The following is a 19,528-nucleotide window of genomic DNA, read 5'->3' on the forward strand; positions in this document are numbered from 1 at the left end:
ACAAAATAAGAAAAAAGAAAAGAAAAAAAAGAAATATAGTGGAGTTGCAACCTAGGCAAGTGACAGTTACTCAGGAAAGTCAATCTGTAAGGCAGAAATTATGCATAGCCAAAATCATCCTTGAAAAAAATCCCTTAAACTTTCATAAAAGCTTGCTAATCACTTTGGGTACACAACCCTGTTGAGTCTGATACCTGATTAATGAGAAAGAGTGGAGATGGGGTCTGCAGACACACCAGCCATTACATCAGTCTTCCTGTTATTAACCAACCTGTGACTTTTTCTTTTGCCAGGAATGTATGCAGTTGAGTTAGTGTGAGATGAATGAAGCCCCGAAGTCAAGCTCCTCTTGACTCTGCTGATCAAAGTGAGTATATCCCACATACGAATTTTCAAGGCATTGGGCCAATCCAATGAAACATGCTTACTTCTGAACTCTCACAGGAGACAAAACACATTCCTCACAACCAGAGAGGTGCCCAGGGACCTCCTGCTGCCCCAGGGTCATCCCACAAAAATCAGATCCCTTCGTATAACAGGCCCTCTGTGAAGGGGTGTAACTGAGGATGAGCCTCTCTTGTGAGCTTTGGCTGATGGAGTAGGGGGTATTTACAGCAAGTTTAAAAATTTTTCGGGACCTCCATGGTGGTCCAGTGGTTAAGACTCCAGGCTTCCACTGCATGGGGCCTGGGTTTGATCCCTGGTCAGAGAACTAAGATTCCTCATGTCACGCGGCGTGGCCAAAGGAAAAAAAAATTCTTAAACTAAGAAAATTTTCTTAGGTATTTTCTTTTCAAATCTAAAATGTCCTCATTACATTGAGTCAGGCCAGTTAGCAACTGAATTCTACATCTAGTATGTAGAGCATTCAAAAGACACTCAGAAAAATCAAGTGCGAGGCTCCAATTAATACTGACGACACTAGATCTCAACTCAACATATCATTAAAAAGAGTCAGTTGGGGCTTCCCTGGTGGCGCAGTGGTTGAGAGTCCGCCTGCCGATGCAGGGGACACGGGTTCGTGCCCCGGTCCGGGAGGATCCCACATGCCGCGGAGCGGCTGGGCCCGTGAACCATGGCCGCTGAGCCTGCGCGTCCGGAGCCTGTGCTCCACAGCGGGAGAGGCCACAACAGTGAGAGGCCCGCATGCCTCCCCCCCACAAAAAAATAGAGTCAGTTGAATACCTCAGGAAAGCTGATAAAGATAAACAAAATAATGGGGAAAATCTATGATTATTCAATGCTCTCCTGGAAAAGTGAGAACAGATTAACTAAATAATTGAAAGTACAAAAAAAATCCTCTCAGGTGGTTTTGTCATATGGCCTCACAAGGGAATTGGCCTGGTTGATTACTCAGGGTACACAACACCCAATCAATGTCACAGGGGGCACCCTGTTATGGATGACAGTTTGCATCCCCTAAAATTCATATGTTGAAGCCCTAACCCTTAGTGTGGTTGTATTTGGAGATGAGGCCTCTAAGGGAGTAATTAAGGTTAAATGAGGTCATAAGGGTGGAGCCTTGATCCAATAGGATTAGTGTCCTTGTAAGAAGAGACACCAGGGAATTCCCTGGCGGTCCAGTGGTTAGGACTCTGTGCTTTCACTGCTGAGGCCCAGGTTCAATCCCTGGTCGGGGAACTAAGATCTCACAAGCCGCACAATGTGGCCAAACAAGAAAAGGAAAAAAAAAAAAAAAAAAAAAAAGAAGAGACACCAGAGAGGGAGCTCTCTGTCGCCCACAATCTCTCTTTCCCTCCATGCTTAAACACCAGGGGAAGTCCACGTGAGGACACAGCAAGAAGGCAGCTGTCTGCAAGCCAGGAAGAGAGCTCCCACCAGTAATCCAATTGACTGGAGCCTTGATCGTGGACTTCTAACCTCCAAAACTGTGAGAAAATAAATTTCTGTTGTTTAAGCCACCCGATCTATGGCATTTCATTATGGCAGCCTGAGCTGACTAATATATACACACTGTGTATATCTTACACATAATGGAACCAAAGACCTGGATAAAGGAATATGCTCAATTACCAACCTTGGCACTAGACACCTTCTTTTCCATTTCCAAAAATAAAACTCAATTTCTTTATCTAGGTGTTGGTTATACAAGTGTATTTACTTTGTGAAAATTGCGCGTTTTTCAAAAATATATGATATACTTTAATAAATGCTAACTTTAATATAAAGTTTGAACACCTGGTCAATCATGTTCATTTTATCACATGTATAATTTGGTAGAAAGCAAAGAGAATACAGAACTAAGCCACAGCCTACTTTTCCAGGAGCTGTTGAGCAGAAATACAGAACAGCAGACTCTACAATTCTAGCTGTCGCACTCCACCAGGAAGACCTCTGACAGGCATCGACCATATGCTGTTTCTAGATTCCTTGTCATCCATTAACCCCACCCGTTTGCACTTCACCTTTAGAACATCAGTTAGGCTGAAGGCTCAAGGAAGCTCCAATGGGCCATGTATGAAACTTATGTGTCCTACAACTGAGGGCATGTGTATATACATATCATACATATCATACACATATGTATCAGGGCCTGGCTGGGCATCTGCCAGTAAATCACGATGAAGCAGAATCCTGACCGCCCACTAGTGCTCTGACCTCTATCCAACCACACATCAGTGAAATTGTTAACTCAGCAGGTAAAGGTGGAGAGGACTGAACTATCATTAAGCACGAAACTGCTGGGCATGTTATAGACACTCGTAACGCATCCTTCATCTTCTTCTGCTCCTTCTCCTCATGACGCTGTATTCAAGGAGTTCTGGACTCAGCACGGAGGCCACCACCCAAGTGGAAGGAGGGTGACATGGTCAAGCCACTTCAGAAGAGCAAGGCAACACCTCCTCAAGGAGCAACAGGAGGGCAGGGCTTGGGGGGATGTGGGGGAGAAAGGAAGAGAATAAAACCACTTACTTTTCCACTGCCACAGCAGCTTCTTCAAAAAGTTCCTCTTGGCAGTACATTTTGAGGGCTAGATCAAATTCCTGAATCTGCTCAAAGCATCTGAAAGCATCTTTGTAGCACTGGCTTCGCTTATAGAAAGAGGCAGCATCTCTTATCTAGGACAGAGTAAAATTTTACTCAGAGTATTTATAATATAACTTTTCATCTTAAAAGTAAACCAACACCATGAATAATAAAGAGGATGTTCCTATGTCTGCGATTTATTAGAATCAAGTGAAAAACACTAAAATGTAGGTAATTTAGGAAAACTACTGCTTTATAGGGAGAAAAGTAAAGTGAAATCCCATCCTCACACCATACACAAATGGAAGCTCCAGATGGATTAAAGGTCTAAATGAGAAAGCTATTGGAGGAAAATGTATGAGAATATCTTTGTGACCTTGAGGTAAAGAAAGTCTTCAACAAAACTCAAAACACACAAACTCTGGGGAAGAAATTGATGGATTTGATTACAGTTGACCCTTGAACAACACAGGTTTGACCTGCACAGGTCCACTTACGCAAGGATTTTTTTTTGATAATAAATACTACAGTGTGACATGATCTTCAGTTGGTTGAATTCCTGATATGAAACCAAGGATACAGAGGAACCTCAGATGTGGAGGGACAACTATAAGTTATATGTGGATTTTCAGCTGTGCGAAGGGTCAGTGGCCCAACACCTGCACTGTTCAAGGGTCAACTGTACATCAAAACTGTTCAACAAAGAGCACATCAAATAAAGTTAACAGAGAGAAGACAAACATTAACATCTAGGCCAGCACTGTCAGACAGAGCCTTTTGTGAAGATGGAAATGTTCTGTATCTATCTATCCAATATGGTAGCCCCTAGCCACGTGTGAACAGTGAGCACAGGAAATGTGTGGATAGTGTAACCGAGGAACTGTATTTTTGATTTCATTTAATTAATGTTAATATAAACTGCCACATGTGGCCACTGGCTACTGTACTAGAGTGGGCAGGTCTAGAACATAAAATGGATTCCTGCAAACACAAGAAAAAGACTTTCCAGAAAACTAGGCAAAGGGTATGAACTGGCAGTTTGCAGTGGTGGGAACTTAAATGACTAACAAATAAATGAAGATGCTCAACACTGCTAATAACCAGAGAAATGTAAATTAAAGCCACAGTGAGATACATCTATGAGGTCTGCAAAAATTAGAAAATCAGAACCCTGTGACGTGGTCATGGATATGGGGCACAAGGACCCCTCATGCACGGAGTGGTACAGCTGCTCTGGAAAGCAAAGTGGCTTTCAACTTTCACTTGGTGAAATTAAACACACGCACCCCCTGGGGTCAGCAAGCCCACTCCTAGCAGTTCACAGCCCTGGAAGGGGATGCGCTGTGTCATAGTACTTGTGTGTGGCAGCTGGGAGTTGGCGGTGACTTGGATGTTCACCACTAGGGAAATGGGTAAGTCAAACGCAGTGGATGCCCATTCTGGAATACAAACAGTGGTCAGAAACCTGGCCGGACCTTAACACCATAGCAGAGGGTGGAAAAAATAACAAACAGAACAAGATGCTATTTAGATAAGCTTAAAATAAATATGTACAGAGAATACAATACTATTTATTCTTCAGTTATGCACGTGGATGGGGACATATATTAACTGCATTGGAAGGGCAGCCAATGAGAAGAGAATGGAAATGGCTATGAGGAGGAAGAGGATGAAGAATATAAAACGATGGTGGGTTTGCATGAACAGAAGAGTATATTCCACTCCTCTTCCTCTCACGTTTCCTGCCCAGCTTATCAGTTAATCCCGTTGGCTTGGCTCTCCCAACATTTCCCAGACAGGAACCCTTCCTAGCCCCTCCACCACCATGGAGGCAATCCAAGCCGCAGCATCTCAGCCTAAGCTGCTGTTCACCCCTCCTAACTGGCCTTTCCGCTTCTACTTTTGCTGCCTACAGAGCTCTCCACAGAGCATCCCAATAATTCGTTTCATGTCACCCCTCCAATCAAAACCTTCCGCTGGTTCCCCCTCACCCCGGAACAAATCCAGTCCCTACCATGGACCACAAGGTCCTACCTGATTTGTTCCTGCCACACTCTCTGGCTCATTTTTACCAGTTTGACCCCACTCACTCTGCTTTGGCCAAACTGGCTTCCTTGCTGTATTTCAAACTCGCCCATACGCTCCCACCTTGGGGGCTTTTATGGGCAATGTCCTCCGGAGGCAGCTGTTCTCTTGGTCTCCCTGCAGAAGTCAGCTCCCTGACCCCTCCTGCACCTAAAACAGCAACGCTTGACACCCCCTCTCCCCTCCCCCAGCCCTCATCCCCGCTGACATCTTCTGTACTACTGGCTCTGTCACCCCTCTCCCACACTAAAAAGGAAAACTACTAAAGCAGAGGCCCCTGCTCTGCTGCCTGTTGGTTGCCAAGCGCCCACAGTGCCTGGTACACACTGGAGGGGGCAGCGGGCGGGGGGGCTACCTATTTGTTGAATATTTCATTTCCTAACTCGACTGGCTGCACCTGACATCCAAAGAGAAAACAATCAAAATGGAACAAAACAAAATGCATATGCCAGACTCTCTAATAAATCTCAGCTGGGTTTTTATTTAACAAGACAAGTTACACGAAATGCCAAAATACGAACAAGATCCAGGTGTGAGGTTCTTCTACGTCCAGAGACCTCACAGACCAGGGAGCTACTAAACCCATTTTGCCACATCAATCAAACCCCATAACCATAACCCCTAGCCACCTTTTCCTCTCCTTGACAAGGCCGCCTACTCAGAAGAAAACCCCCAGGGTGAACGCAGGCCCCCTTAGGTGCAAGCGTGCACCCAACTGGGTCGGGAGAGAGGAGGGCTGGCTCTAAGCAGGCCCCCCCGTCCTGCCGCCCAGAGCAAGGGCCCTGAGAGGTTTCCAGGGAAACCAGTGTTGACCTCTGGAGAGGCAGGAAGCAGGCAAGGCAGAGGAAGCCCTGAAAGGAAACCTTCTGCTCCCACAGCCGCTTCACACACCCTTCTCCCCAGGGTCAGCACATGTCTGGGGACCGTGAACAGGGAGGTGGCGTGGCCTAAGGATTTTGCGAAGAGTGGTCAACTTGAATCATGCTGGCTAGTTTGGTGGGATGGACCACAAGAGGTCTGACGCTGTCTGAGGGTTGAATATCCCGCCAGGGAGGGGCCTGAGCAAAGAAAGGGACCAGACTCTTCCCCGGCTGGGGCTCAGAGCTCCTGGAATGTGCTGGCGAGAGAAGGCGGAAGGAGCTGGCACTGGTGGTCAACCCTGGGGACGTGAGGAAGGCCGGCAGCCTGTGTCTCCAGGACCAGGGCGGCCTCCACATCCTGAAGGCACTGAGGTCCTGGAGAAGGGAATGTGGGCCGGACTTCTGGCCTGCTGGGCCCCACCCCGCTTTCAGAGGTGGAGCTCGGCGGGCCTCGGGGAGGCAAGGTGAGCAGACAAGGAAGGGGGCTCTGGCTCAGCCGGGATGGGCGCTGTCAGGCAAAGAGGGGAAAGCAACAGGTTCAGGCCTGTCCCCTGTCGCTGTCACTGCTTAGGGCCCAAGGGGGTGCCTTGGAGATGGAGGTCGGGGGACAAAGGAACATGGAGAGTTCAGAAACCATTTTAGTTCCTGGAATCTTATGACCCAAACTTCCTTCCCATGCTGAAATCCCCATTCCACCCCCTTCTCCCACATGCTAACTAGTCACGTCCCATACTAAACATGGGGCAGGGAGGGCAGCCTTGGGACGGCCTTATCTTCTCTGACACTGACTTAGGGCCACACTTCAAACTTCCCAGGAGGTCCCACCCCCACCCAGCCCAATGCCCAGGGTGCTCTGAGGGTCCAGGAGTTCCTCCAGTTCACATAGAGACATGAACAACCCCCTCCCTACTGGACGGTCATAACACCTGACGCAGGAGGAAATGCAGCAGCTGCAGCCGGGAACCCTACAGCAGCACCCGTGGTGAGGACCAGATGGCTTCATGTCCAACCCACCACAACAGATACAGTAAAAATGAACTGCTTCGTATTATTTATGATAGTCAAGATATGGAAGCAACCTAAGTGTCCAACGGCAGAGGAATGGATAAAGAAGATGTGGTACATTTATACAATGGAATACTACTCAGCCATAAAAAAGAATACTACTCAGTCATTTGCAGTAACATGGATGGAGAGTACTGTGCTAAGTGAAAAAAGTCAGACAGAGAAAGACAAATACAGTATGATATCACTTATATGTGGAATCTAAAAAATACCACAAACTAGTGAACAAAACATAAAAGGAGGAGACTCACAGATTTAGAGAACAAACTAGTGGTTACCAGTGGGGGGGAGGGGCAAGACAGAAGTAGAGGATTAAGAGGTACAAAGTATTAGGTAAAAAATAAGCTTCAAGGATAGGGGCGTCCCCGGTGGCGCAGTGGTTAAGAGTCTGCCTGCCAATGCAGGGGACACGGGTTTGAGCCCTGGTCTGGGAGGATCCCACGTGCCGTGGAGCAAGTAAGCCTGTGTGCCACAACTACTGAGCCTGTGCTCTAGAGCCCACCTGCCACAACTGCTGAAGCCCAGGCGCCTAGAGCCCGTGCTCTGCAACAAGAGAAGCCACCACAATGAGAAGACCGCACTGCAACGAAGAGTAGCCCCCACTCACTGCAACTAGAGAAAGCCCACGGGCAGCAACAAAGACCCAATGCTGCCAAAAATAAATAAATAAATTTATTAAAAAAAAAAAAAAGAACTGCTTTATGTACAGCATTGTGACTGTAGTTAATAATAGTGTATTGTGTATTTGAAAGTTGCTAAGAAAGTAGATCTTTTAAAATTTTTATTTATTTTTGTTTTATTATTTTTTATCAAAGTATAGTTCACTTACAATATTATATTAGTTTCAGGTATACAACACAGTTATTTGATATTTTTATAGATTACACGCTATACAAAGTTATTATAAAATACTGGCTATATTCCCTGTGCTGTACATTACATCCTGTACTTATTTATTTTACACCTGGTAGTTTGTACCTCTTAATCCTCTTCAATTATTTTGCCCCTACCTCCACTCCTCTCTGGTAACTGCTGGTTTGTTCTCTGTATCAGTGAGTCTGCTCCTATTTTGTTATCTTTGTTCATTTGTTTTATTTTTTAGATTCCACATGTAAATGAAAACGATCTTAAATGGTCTCATCACAAGAAAAAAGATCATCACTATGTGTGGTGACGGACATTAACTAAACTTACTGCGGTGATCATTTTGCAATTTATGTATATATTGAATCATTATGCTGTACAACTAAAACCAATTTGATATTATATGTCAATTATATCTCAATAAAAAGAAGAAAAATGAATCACTAAGAAAATCATCACCTCTCGGATGTCACAGCCATGCCAAATTGCCATAAAAATCTCTGCCTACTTTCCTCTTTGGAGTTTATCTTGTTACAGATAGTATGAGTCTGTGGCCAGTGCCAGCCTGCAGACCACACTGTGAGCCCTGTGCTCTGGGCCAGCAACTCTGTCCACTAGCGCTTCTAGAACAATGGAAATGTTCTATCACAACGTGCACTTGAGATGTGGCTAGTGAGACTGTGGAAGTGAATTTTTGACTTTATTACGTTTTAGTTAACCTAAATGTTTAATTAAGTAGCCACATGTGGCTAGTGGCTGCCAGATCGGTCAGTGCAGATCTAGAGTAACTGCTGGGACACAGAGAAACCACCATGTAACTGCCAGACCATCCACCCAGGCTGACTCCAGACTGAACATGGAGAAAGAAAAGGCAGGAATATTCTAAAACCTGTCTTCCCTTTGATGTGAACATTTGGCCTCCCTGTGGTTAAATAACGGGTCGCAAACATTCGCAGACATGGACACACACACACACACACACACACACACACACACACACACACAGTCCCTGAAACTATCTGAATGTTGGAGCAGATGGAGGAAGAAGGGCCACCCACAGAGTCGGCAGGGCCAACCTCTCCCTCTTGGGAGGACGGAAGCCCTTCCTGACACAGGCGGAGGCTGGGGCCCACCCTTCCATCTGCCCCACGGAGCCCAGTTCTCCTAGGAGCAGCCGTGGGCCAAACGTACCTTTCCCAGCCTCTCGCACAGCTGGGCACACAGCTGGAACTCCTTGGCGTAGCTCAGACACTTAAGGGACAGCTTTGGCTCCTTGCACTCCAGATACGTCTTGGCCAGTTCCAAATATTCCACCTGCTTTTCCCTGGGAGGGAGAAATAGAACAGAGTTTCCCTGGAGTATGATACCAGTAGATTGAACCTGCAGCTCTCTCTCATCAGAGCAAACCTGAAATGACCCCTGAAGCTCTTACTTGGGGCTGACTTTCTTGGATTTCATGTTCAGGGCGGTGCTGTGGGCCAGAGCCAGCTTCTCCTTTTCCATCGCACCTCCCTTTTGGAAACACTTGGCTGCAACCTGGAATAGACCAAAGGTTTCTGTTTCCAGCAAGGTGACGGAGGTGACACAGGAACAAGAGTTAAAGCACGCATTCCATGTTTGCACGGACAAAGCATTGGGTCTCACCCCAGCTAAATCCGAGAAGAAGGGACAGGAAGGTGCTGAAACACTAAAGAAAACAGCCTCAATTGGGACTGACATATACACATTGCTAAATATAAAATAGATAACTAATAAGGACCTACTATATAGCACAGGAAACTCTACTCAATACCCTGTGATGACCTACGTGGGAAAAGAATCTAAAAAAAGAGTGGATATATGTGTGTGTATAACTTACTATGCTGTGTGCCTGAAACTAACACAACACTGTACATCAATTATACTCCAATAAAAATTTTAAAAAAAGAAAAGAGGAAACAGCCCCAGAGGATAAAGCCTAATTGTGTTACCAGCTAACACTTTGGACTCAAAGCTTCCCTTTGGAAACACCTAGGAGCCATGGAAAAGGCACATCAGACATAGTTTTACAGGTCATCATAATAACACCCTCATCTGATCTTTAATAGCCGCGTGTGCGATGTTTCATCCTTCCCACTGTATTTGGTAGCAACCTCAGGTCAAGGACATGGAGCAACTGGCCCAAGGTTGCCCAGTGGCTTTTCTGGGCTCAACATAGGTCCCCTCTAGTTGGTAACAACCAAGGCTAGTGGGCAGTGTTGGTGGAGCAGCAGCAGTGCACCTGTTATGGTAGAAACGGGGACAGAGGTAGTGTCCCAACACATCCCAGAAGATGACTGACCAGATCCTTGGCACATGCAGACCTGTATGTAGCAAATAGAAGATGGGCAGACAAGTGTCCCAGGGGAGTCAGTCTGCTCCCTGCTCCCCACCAGCAGAAAGTTGCTGACATCATGTCTCCAAGTACAGACTACAGGGCAGGAAGTTCATGTTCTGCCCAGCACGTAGAGATTAGGCCTCAGTGTGGGCAAGAGAAGGATTAAGTGACACTTACTGATAACACAGGCAGGATGGCATCTCTCCCCCTGGGCTCTCTGTTCCAGCCTCCCAAGCCCCGTGGGCCTCCTCTCATTCCTGTGACATGCGAAATGCTCCTTTCTGCCACAGGGCCTTTGCACACACTCTTCCCTCTGAGTGAAATGCTCTTCCATCCCTCCTCTGCCTGCTTAACTTCATTTACCCTACAGGTCCCAGCTCAAGGCTCCCACTCAAAGTAGCCTTCCCTGGCCACACCGTCCAGGACAGGCGGTTCTGGAGGCAGCTTGTCATTCACATGTGACATTGGAAGCCGCTGGCTTCTTCTGTACACCTGTCCTGCCCACTGTCACATCCCCATGACCTAAACGCAATGCTGGGCCCACAGCTCCACAGGATATGCTGAATGAATGGATCTCAAGGGTTTCCACTTGTACGGTGGTTCTGAGACATTTACTGACATGCAGCCAAAAATGATAAACTTCCTGAGTCCCAAAGCCCTTTGGTGGAGTCAAAATAAAGTCAGGTGAGGAGGAGGCTTTTTATAACATTCTCATCTGTGCTACTGCCCTCAAAAGATTTTAGATTCAAACATTCAAAAGGTATCTTTCAAGGGATACAGAATTGGAAATCCACGGGCAATACGTATAACACCAGCTGTGTTCTGAAGCGAGAAAGGGAAAGACTTTATAGGTTTCTAATTTCATACCCACACCTGCTGCCCACATTGTCCCACTCTACCCCCTCTCTGAAAAAAAAAAAAAATCTTGGTTTTATGACAACAGCCAGGTGTTTAGTATTCCTTGCCAATTACAACAAGGATGGGCAGTGAATACAGTGCAGGACTCAGTCAACTTCTGCAGCTGCATATTTATGGAAACACTATCCCGACACGACCAAACACACAACAGTGCAAACTGTTTTCTCCTCCCTTACACCTGACTGCAGGGGTGACCACAGGCCTTCACCCCTCTCTGTATCCATCCTAGCCCCCTTATGGAGCAACTCTGCAGCTTCCCCCATCGGGAGTGCAGCCTGTTCCCCATCCCTCCCGATAGAAGGATTCCTCAGCGGGAGAGGCCAGGACCCTTCCTCTTCCTATGATCACACACTGGCATTTGGCCAAAAGGAAGGCTTGTCATGACCGCACGGGGGTGGTGGGGTGCGGGACAGGGAGATCTCTGCATGGCGGGTGACCTGATGTCGCAGAAGGGGTAGCAGCACAAGTACCAGGACCCCGACCCCCGCCCCGTCCTGGTGACAAATGCAGTGATGAGAAACCTGCTGGTGAGGCTTGACAAGGCCACAGGTCACGCAGACCTCTCTCTCCTTACCTTCCAGCACTGGTGTTTAGCATAGTAATCTCCTTGGGTGATCCACTCCGCAGGGGTTGAGGTTTTAACAAACATGCTATCATCGAGGTCTAAAATGAAAGAGAAACGTGGGTTTGCTTCTCTGGGGATTCCTTCACTGAAACCTGTTGTTATGGGCTCGATTTTGTTCCCCTACACCCAAAATTTCAAGTGTTGAAGTCCTAACCCCCAGTCGCTCGGAATGTGACTGTATTTGGAGACAAGGGTCTTTAAAGAGGTGATTACGGTCAAATGAGGTCATATGGGTGGGCCCTGATCCAATCTGACTGGCATCCTTACAAGAAGAGGAGATTAACACATACAAAGAGACACAGGGGGCTGACATAGAGAAAAGGCCATCTACAGACAAGGAGAGAGGCCTCAGAAGAAATCAGACCCCTGACAGCTTTATTGATCTTAGACTTCTAGGCTCCAGAACTGAGACAATAATTTCTGTTGTGTAAGCCACCCAGTCTGTGGTATTTGTTATGGTGGCCTGAGCAAACGAACACACCTATGTTGTCTGTCTAGCGTTCATGTAAGGTAGAGTGTAGCTTACCAAGCCAGGTGGTGGTGGGTTTTGGGAGAAGGAGGTGGAGGTGAGAAGGGATGCTGTTTGATTTTTGAACTTTGGTCTGCCTTCCTTTCCTAGAGATACGAATTAGAAGACAGACAGCAATTTTCAGTTCCTCCTTGAAAACCCAAAGCCATGTAGCTCTTGGCAAGCTCCCATGTCGGGGCCTTAGCAAGGGGACAAGGTGATAGGATGTGACAGTATTTGCAAATATGCAGACTTTGCCCTCATCACAGCAAGCAATCTGACACATTCTGGTTGTGGATGTTGACCACTGCCACCACCTGCTATTGGTCCCGTCTGTCAGCCTCAGCAGCTGGCGGTGACTGCGCTGGCCCCCCTTGCCGAGGACCCCCGAGCACCGCCAGCGGTGCTGGGGGTGGGGCGGAGGCGACACTCTCTGGGGATTCCGAGCCACAGCTTCATGAAACATACAAAAGGCTGAATATCAGGACGACGCGGAAGCCAAATCTGAGCCGGAAAGGCCAGAGTCCCCTCAGCCAACAGACGTCAACCAGAGGGGCCAGGCAGACAGACCAGCTTTGTTTAGGTGGTGCAAAAACACACGCCGATCCTTGCAGCCCCCCGCACGCACTGTGTGCAAAGCTGACTTTGCAGCATCTTGTGAGTGTCCAGGTGACATCTTAGTCCCACAGCCGGTGACCTCTACTGGTGCCGCGTTGAAGAGATCCCCAAATGCAAAGTCACCACACTCATCCCCAGCTCCCCAGAACAGTGAGAACAGATGTCCTCAAAGACTTTACCACGTGCAACTCAAAACTCACAATTAAGACGGGACTTTTTCTTGCATTCTTAATGCAAACAAGAGATAATATTAATTGTAATCCTTTTTCATTTTAAATTTTTAAATTAAAAAAAAATCGCCAATCTCGATCTCTTATAATGGGTTGCCAGAACATACTGTGAGAATAAAAGGACTCTGAGCTGCGGGGAGGAATAAGAACCACCACGGTAGGCCAACGCGCTCGTTTTCTTTTTAGTAGAGGAAGTGGAGGCCCATGGGGAGAAAGTGGCAGCTGAATTAAGTCCATGGCTGCACAGGTGGAAAGTTCTAATGAGAAGCCAGGTTAACCCCAAGCCTTAGACTTTTCACATTACAGCACCACAGTCAGGTCCCAGGAATAGAGCTTCTAATCCTGGTCCCCAACTGAGCCATTGGTTGTAACCAGAAACAGTCTCCATAAAACTGGCTGGAAAATGCTCAGGAAACCAACAAACCTCTCTGCAGCCACAGAGCCATGGGCTTTCCCCCACCTTTGGAGAAATTCACCACGGCCTGGAACAGCCAACTCAACAGCTAACCCCCAAGAAACAGAACAACTTTCTCCTTCATGAGGGCTGATTATTTATCTCCCAGTTATCCCATCAGGAGACCTTCATTCCATTTTTAAATTAGCTAGCCTTTGTAAATTATGAAAAACAATACATAATGATGTTGGTTTTTTTTTAAACACTGCAAACAGCACAGAAATGGTGAAAAGTTAAAGAGGTCCACATCTAGTTAACAACCTCACACCCACTGGTCCCAGCACCAGAGGAGCCACTGCAGACACCTTCACCTTCATGGACACTTAAGTCATTTTTAGTTTCTTATCATTACAAACGGGGCTGTAACGAGTGCTCTTGTGCATGTTATCTTAGAGATTTTATAAAAGAGTATCTCTGGATAGATCCTTAGAAGTGGAATTACTGGGTCAAAAGGTATGTGCATTTTTTATTTTGATAGATATTGCCAAACAGCTGTCCAAAAGCCCACAGTTGATTTGTATTCTCCCAACAAAGCCTATTTTGTCTATTCTTTACCCATGATCCTTACCTTTAAAGGACAAATAAAAGTTCTTTCCTGAAGGAGTTAACCCTCCCAATCTCATTACACCTTCAGTCTCCCACACACTTTAGCAATAAATAGGAACATTCATTTCTCAGAAGAATGTGGAAAGAAAGTGCTTTCTGAAAACTATACCCTTTACCCCTGGCCATAGAGCAGTTGAGAGTAACATGCTTCCTGTCCAATAGACAGAATATTTTAATGAGCACTTACCTTTATTTTCATCCATTTTCACGACTTCGACAAAATTCCTTTTCATGAAATATTTGAAAGCAGGAGCCCGCTTCTCTGGGTTTTCGTCAAAGATCCAGAGGTTGACCCGAGCCCGGGTGATGGCCGTGTAGAGCTGCTTCAGCTCCCCGTTCAGGAGCTAAAGACAAGATCAGGACAAAGGCATGAGCCTTCAGGCTACAGTACAATGTGTCTCACTTCAACGGGCTTATTCTGATTTTGGAGAAATATTCAAAAAGTAAGTTTTATGAAGTACAGCCCAGGCCTGAGCAGGACGTGGGGAGCCCACTGTGGCTGCAACACAGGGAAGCGAACTCTAGCGAGGGGGGCAGTGTTAGTACAGGCCCACCCTTGAATCTGCTGTACTTGTCCACTTTGAAATAATTATAGATCCCTAGGAGGTGACAAAGATACCGCAGAGAGGTCCCGTGTACCTTTCACTCAGTTTACCCCAAGAGTCACATCCTACCCAATTACTGTAACTTATTTTTAAAAACTGGAGCAGTGGGAATTCCCTGGCGGTCCAGGGGTGAGGACTCCACGCTTTCACTGGCAAGGGCCAGGGTTCGATCCCTGGTCGGGGAACTAAGATCCCACAAGCTGCACAGTGCGGCCAAAATTAAAAAAAAAAAAAAAAAAAAAATTGGAGCAGGCCCACGCTGCTATTGTGACTATTATTAGCGCTATATTACTCCTGACCTACCCCATGACTGAGGACTCTGGGTATAAGGGGACTATGTCTTAGACTCAGGGAGGACCTCCTTGATTAAATCATGCACATTTCAAAACAACAACGATTTGTGGCTACCCAGAGGTCTGCACAGCTTGGCGATGATTTAACATCTATGTGCAGAGCCTTCCAGGTAGTTACAGAAATAACCGGACAACTGCTCTTCTGTTTATTTGTTTTCTACTATGTAGGAGACATAAAACTAGGACAGCCGTTTCTCCCAAAGCTTTTGGTTTTTGCTGGTTCGGTTTTCTGTGGCGTTGCCCTCGCTCTTGAGGCCGCTGTCGGCCTCCATCGGTCTAGAACTCCACGGAGCTTTTCGGCTCTGGCCTACTTCTCGGTGATGTAGTGGGACGCCCAGGGGAAGGGAGACAGGGTCCCTTCACAGACAAGGCTGGAAGACAATGGTCTCCACTGACTACAGTCACGGACTTCACTTCTGAGTTCCCCGTCAGCAATGTCAGAGTTTCTGAACAGAGCTCCAGAGGCAAACAGAAGGTGCCACCCTCCCCCTTCGCCCCACCCCCCCATCGAGCCTGGCTCTCTGCCAAGAGGGGGTCGCCAGTGCTGAGCCGACCACATTCCCTTTCCCATCCTCCACCCACTAGTGCTGACGGATAGGAAGACCCGCACCACAGGCTCCGTCTTTAACCCCATCTTATCGGCCAAGCCCTGCTTACCGGCTCCCTGTCAAGCAAGCTCATGGACCCGTGGCTGATACTCACCTTGTACATTTCCGGATTCACCTTGAGAGCCCCGCCCTGGGAGGAGCTGCATTTCTCTAGGGGCACCTCAATCAGCCACCCGCTTTCCTCTCTGGACTCAGAGGATGAAGGGGTAAATGAGGAAATGATCTTCCATTCCTTGTAAGCCTGAACAACAAAGACAAATGAAAGACCAGCAGAATATGCTTCTGCAGTGCACACCCAGCCTCCCTAGGCCTCACAGAGAACTAAGCCCCCTTTGCCTGGCACGGCGGCCAGGCCTTCAGCACCAGCCGTGAGGAGGTGGCCATCCTATGGCCTCAGAGTGAGGGTCGGGGCCCAGGTGGTGCAGGCAGGGATCACGGCAGCTACGGGGAAGACCGCCAGACACTCAGCTAAGACGGCCAAGAAGCAGGCACATGTGCTCACTCCTAGCACGAGTGTTTAGGGCCTGGAGGTTCCTGTAGTTGAAAGAATGTCCACAAGCAGAATAGAGAGAGAAAACCAGTGTCCTCACCTCTTTTCACAATCTGTTTAAAAATGCCACTTAGGGTCAGTCATTAAGACACATGTGATGCCTAGTGTGGTACCTGCGGTGTCCATCCATGTTGTCACAAATGGTAAAATATCAACTCTATGGTGACAAATGGAAACTAAATTTTTTTTTAAGGTTCATTTTATTTCTCCTTCCTTCCTTCCTCCCTTCCTTCAATTTTTTGGCCACGCCGCGTAGCATGTGGGATCTTAGTTCCAAGTCCCAGAAACTAAATTTTTGGTGGTAAGCATACTGTAGGCTATATAGAAGTAGAAATACAATCTTGTACACGAGCGACTTATATAATGTTATAAACCAGTGTTGCCTCAATAAAAAATAAGTCTAAAAAATATAAATACAAAATAACTTGTGTTAAGCTTTGGGTTTCATATGACTAAGAGTCACAAATAACCAAGATAATAAAAATATAATTACTGCTGTTACATGTGGATAGTTTAGCCATGTTTAGATGAGTAATATAATAAAGATGTAATCATTCATAAATTATTTTTACATCTATTCTATAAAATATAGTCTTGCCCTTATGCCAGCAAAATTACTAGTTGTGTTATAACTGAATTTTCACATAATTTGTGTTATATTAAATGCCCAGGATTAAGAGATGTAATTGCATTCAAAGTGTAAATAATTTGAAACATTTTCACTGAAAATATGAATGCTAGGAAATGTAAGAATAAAAAATTAAAATTATTTTCTTATGATTTACAAAAAAAGACACGTGACAAAATTTCCTAACTAAGTGATCCAATCAAGGATGGAGCTCGGGAATTCCTTGCCGGTCCAGTGGTTAGGACTCTGTACTTCCACTGCAGAGGGCCCAGGTTCAATCCCTGGTTGAGGAACTAAGATATACCGCAAGCCACAAGGCCCCCCCGTCCCCCCAAAAAAAGGATGGAGTGAAATTCAGGAGCTGTGGGGTATGCTGTGCAAGGTGGACTCTAAGGTCAGATGGAACAAATTAAATCCCAATTTGTCCACTTATTATGCGACCTTGAACAAATGTCTCTTCTAGGTCTCATTTTCCTGTTCTGTAAAATGTGGATGACAGAACTAACCACATTTGTTGGAAAAATAAAAGGAGATAATCAGTGTCAAGTGTCTCTACAATGCTTGATAAAGAGTTGACATTTTAGCCATTTTCCCCTTTACCCAAATCAAAGCACAAAACCACGGTGACTTGTAGATCAGAGTGTGTAAATTTTTTTGCTAAAGGGTCAGATGATAAATATTTTTTGGCTTTGTGGGCTATATGGTCTCTATTGCAACCACTCTACTCTGCTACTGTAGAGCAAAAGCAGCTCTAGTCAACAGTAAATGAACGGGCAAGTGTGATGCAATGAAACGTTATCTTTTGACACTAAAATTGAATTTAATACAATTTTCGCATGCCACCGGATATGCTTTTCCTTTTGATTTTTTTTAACCATTTAAAAATGTAAAAACCATTCTTAGCTCACAGGCGGTGAGCTGGGTTTGGCCCCCAGGCCATGGTTTGCAGACCCTGGGGAGGCAAACGTGACCAGATTATACACAGTATCTAGAGTGAAGAATTCCCATGAAATTTCAGATTTCATACTTTATTGTGTGTCTTGGGGGAGTAGGTAGTCAATTCTCCTATCCTTCAGTTTTTTATAAGATGGTGCTACTTGCCACCTATGTATCTTTTCAAGGATGATGGAAAGGTGGAGTGGATACAGTTCATTACCTCCCTCAGTTCCTCTATAACATAAATTCTATAAACATTAGGTTAGGGACTTCCCTGGTGGCTCAGTGGTTAAGAATCCGCCTGACAATGCAGGGGACACAGGTTCGAGCCCCAGTCCGGGAAGATCCCACATGCTGCAGAGCAACTAAGCCCATGTGCCACAACAACTGAGCCTGCGCTCTAGAGCCGGTGAGCCGCAACTACTGAGCCCACGTGCCACAACTACTGAAGCCCGCACGCCTAGAGCCCGTGCTCCGCAACAAAGACAATGAGAAGCCCACGCACCACGATGAAGAGTAGCAATCGCTCTCCACAACTAGAGAAAGCCTGTATGCAGCAACGAAGACCCAAACGCAGCCAAAAATAAATAATAAAAGAAAATAAATAAATTAAAAAAAAACACATTAGGTTAAATGCTTTAAACACTATCTATTAAATAAGAGTGGTTATGCTACTAACCAATTAGGAAATTAATCACCAGCTTCTGAGAAGAGATGTGAGTCATGTAATCAATTTTAGTAGTTGGAAGTTAAAAAAAAAAGAATCTTCAGGACACATCTGTGACTATCTTTTCATCTTTGTAAAGCTGTTTACCCAACTTAATTGTTTGCCAAAGAAAGCAGGCAAGAGACACACATGCTAACATCTGAGGAGGTCCGGCAGATAGAAGGAGGTGCAGGCTGCCTGAACTTGGAAGGGCCAGTGAAGCACCTGTATCTTAAAACTGCTCGAAGCAAACGCAGAAGCTGCTCGTATGGCACATGACTAACCTGTCTCCATGAATAAAACACATTTCACTCTCAAGACAGAGCCTCCTAGGAGCGAGCACATGTGTTTACAGCAAGAATACAGGCCTGCAGCGCTCCCAGCAATAAAAGGAAGAAGCATCTAGAAGTCTTCCAGCTTCTTCTCTGGGGATTAATAATTATGAAGGAAAAGGACTTAGACTCTACCAGCAAGGCTTCTTTTGTGGGGTCTGTTCTCTAGGTTAGTTCAGCAACTCTTAAAAGTTGTGGTTTTGAAAGTCTCTCCTGTCCTGGTCACACATGAGTGTGAAGGAAGGGACTCCCCACTGGGGCAGAGTGTCAATGGCAAGCACCCCTCCAAGTCCCCACAGGAGGAGAGTTTGGAGGTGACCAGAGAATGATTGCCCCTCCCCCAAATGAGGCAAAATCCTACAAGAGAAGGCCTTGACATAACCATTCCTTGGTTCCTTTCTCATCTCAGACGATGACCCTGGTGTCCATGTGGTTGAACAGGTAACAGTGAATCCTCTGAAGAGAAAAATCACAAGCTGGGCTTCCCTGGTGGTGCAGTGGTTGAGAGTCCGCCTGCCGATGCAGGGGAGGCGGGTTCGTGCCCCGGTCTGGGAGGATCCCACATGCCGCGGAGCGGCTGGGCCCGTGAGCCATGGCCGCTGGGCCTGCGCGTCGGAGCCTGTGCTCCGCAAT

At 46.3% G+C, this 19,528-nt stretch overlaps 1 protein-coding gene across 1 annotated transcript in view; it reads right to left on the minus strand.

The window, feature by feature from the left end:
* TRANK1 (tetratricopeptide repeat and ankyrin repeat containing 1) overlaps positions 1-19,528 on the minus strand; it is a 75,496-nt gene that overhangs the window by 6,815 nt on the left and 49,153 nt on the right. The window contains exons 17-22 of the mRNA XM_024132306.2: positions 15,838-15,984; positions 14,365-14,521; positions 11,711-11,799; positions 9,295-9,398; positions 9,054-9,186; positions 2,935-3,080 (exon numbers count right to left, since the gene is read on the minus strand). Coding sequence (XP_023988074.1) covers positions 2,935-3,080; positions 9,054-9,186; positions 9,295-9,398; positions 11,711-11,799; positions 14,365-14,521; positions 15,838-15,984 — 776 coding nt within the window. The remainder of the gene's footprint in view (positions 1-2,934; positions 3,081-9,053; positions 9,187-9,294; positions 9,399-11,710; positions 11,800-14,364; positions 14,522-15,837; positions 15,985-19,528) is intronic.

This window comes from Physeter macrocephalus, chromosome 18, assembly GCF_002837175.3.
Source record: "Physeter macrocephalus isolate SW-GA chromosome 18, ASM283717v5, whole genome shotgun sequence".
In the NCBI taxonomy this organism is placed as follows: domain Eukaryota; kingdom Metazoa; phylum Chordata; class Mammalia; order Artiodactyla; family Physeteridae; genus Physeter; species Physeter macrocephalus.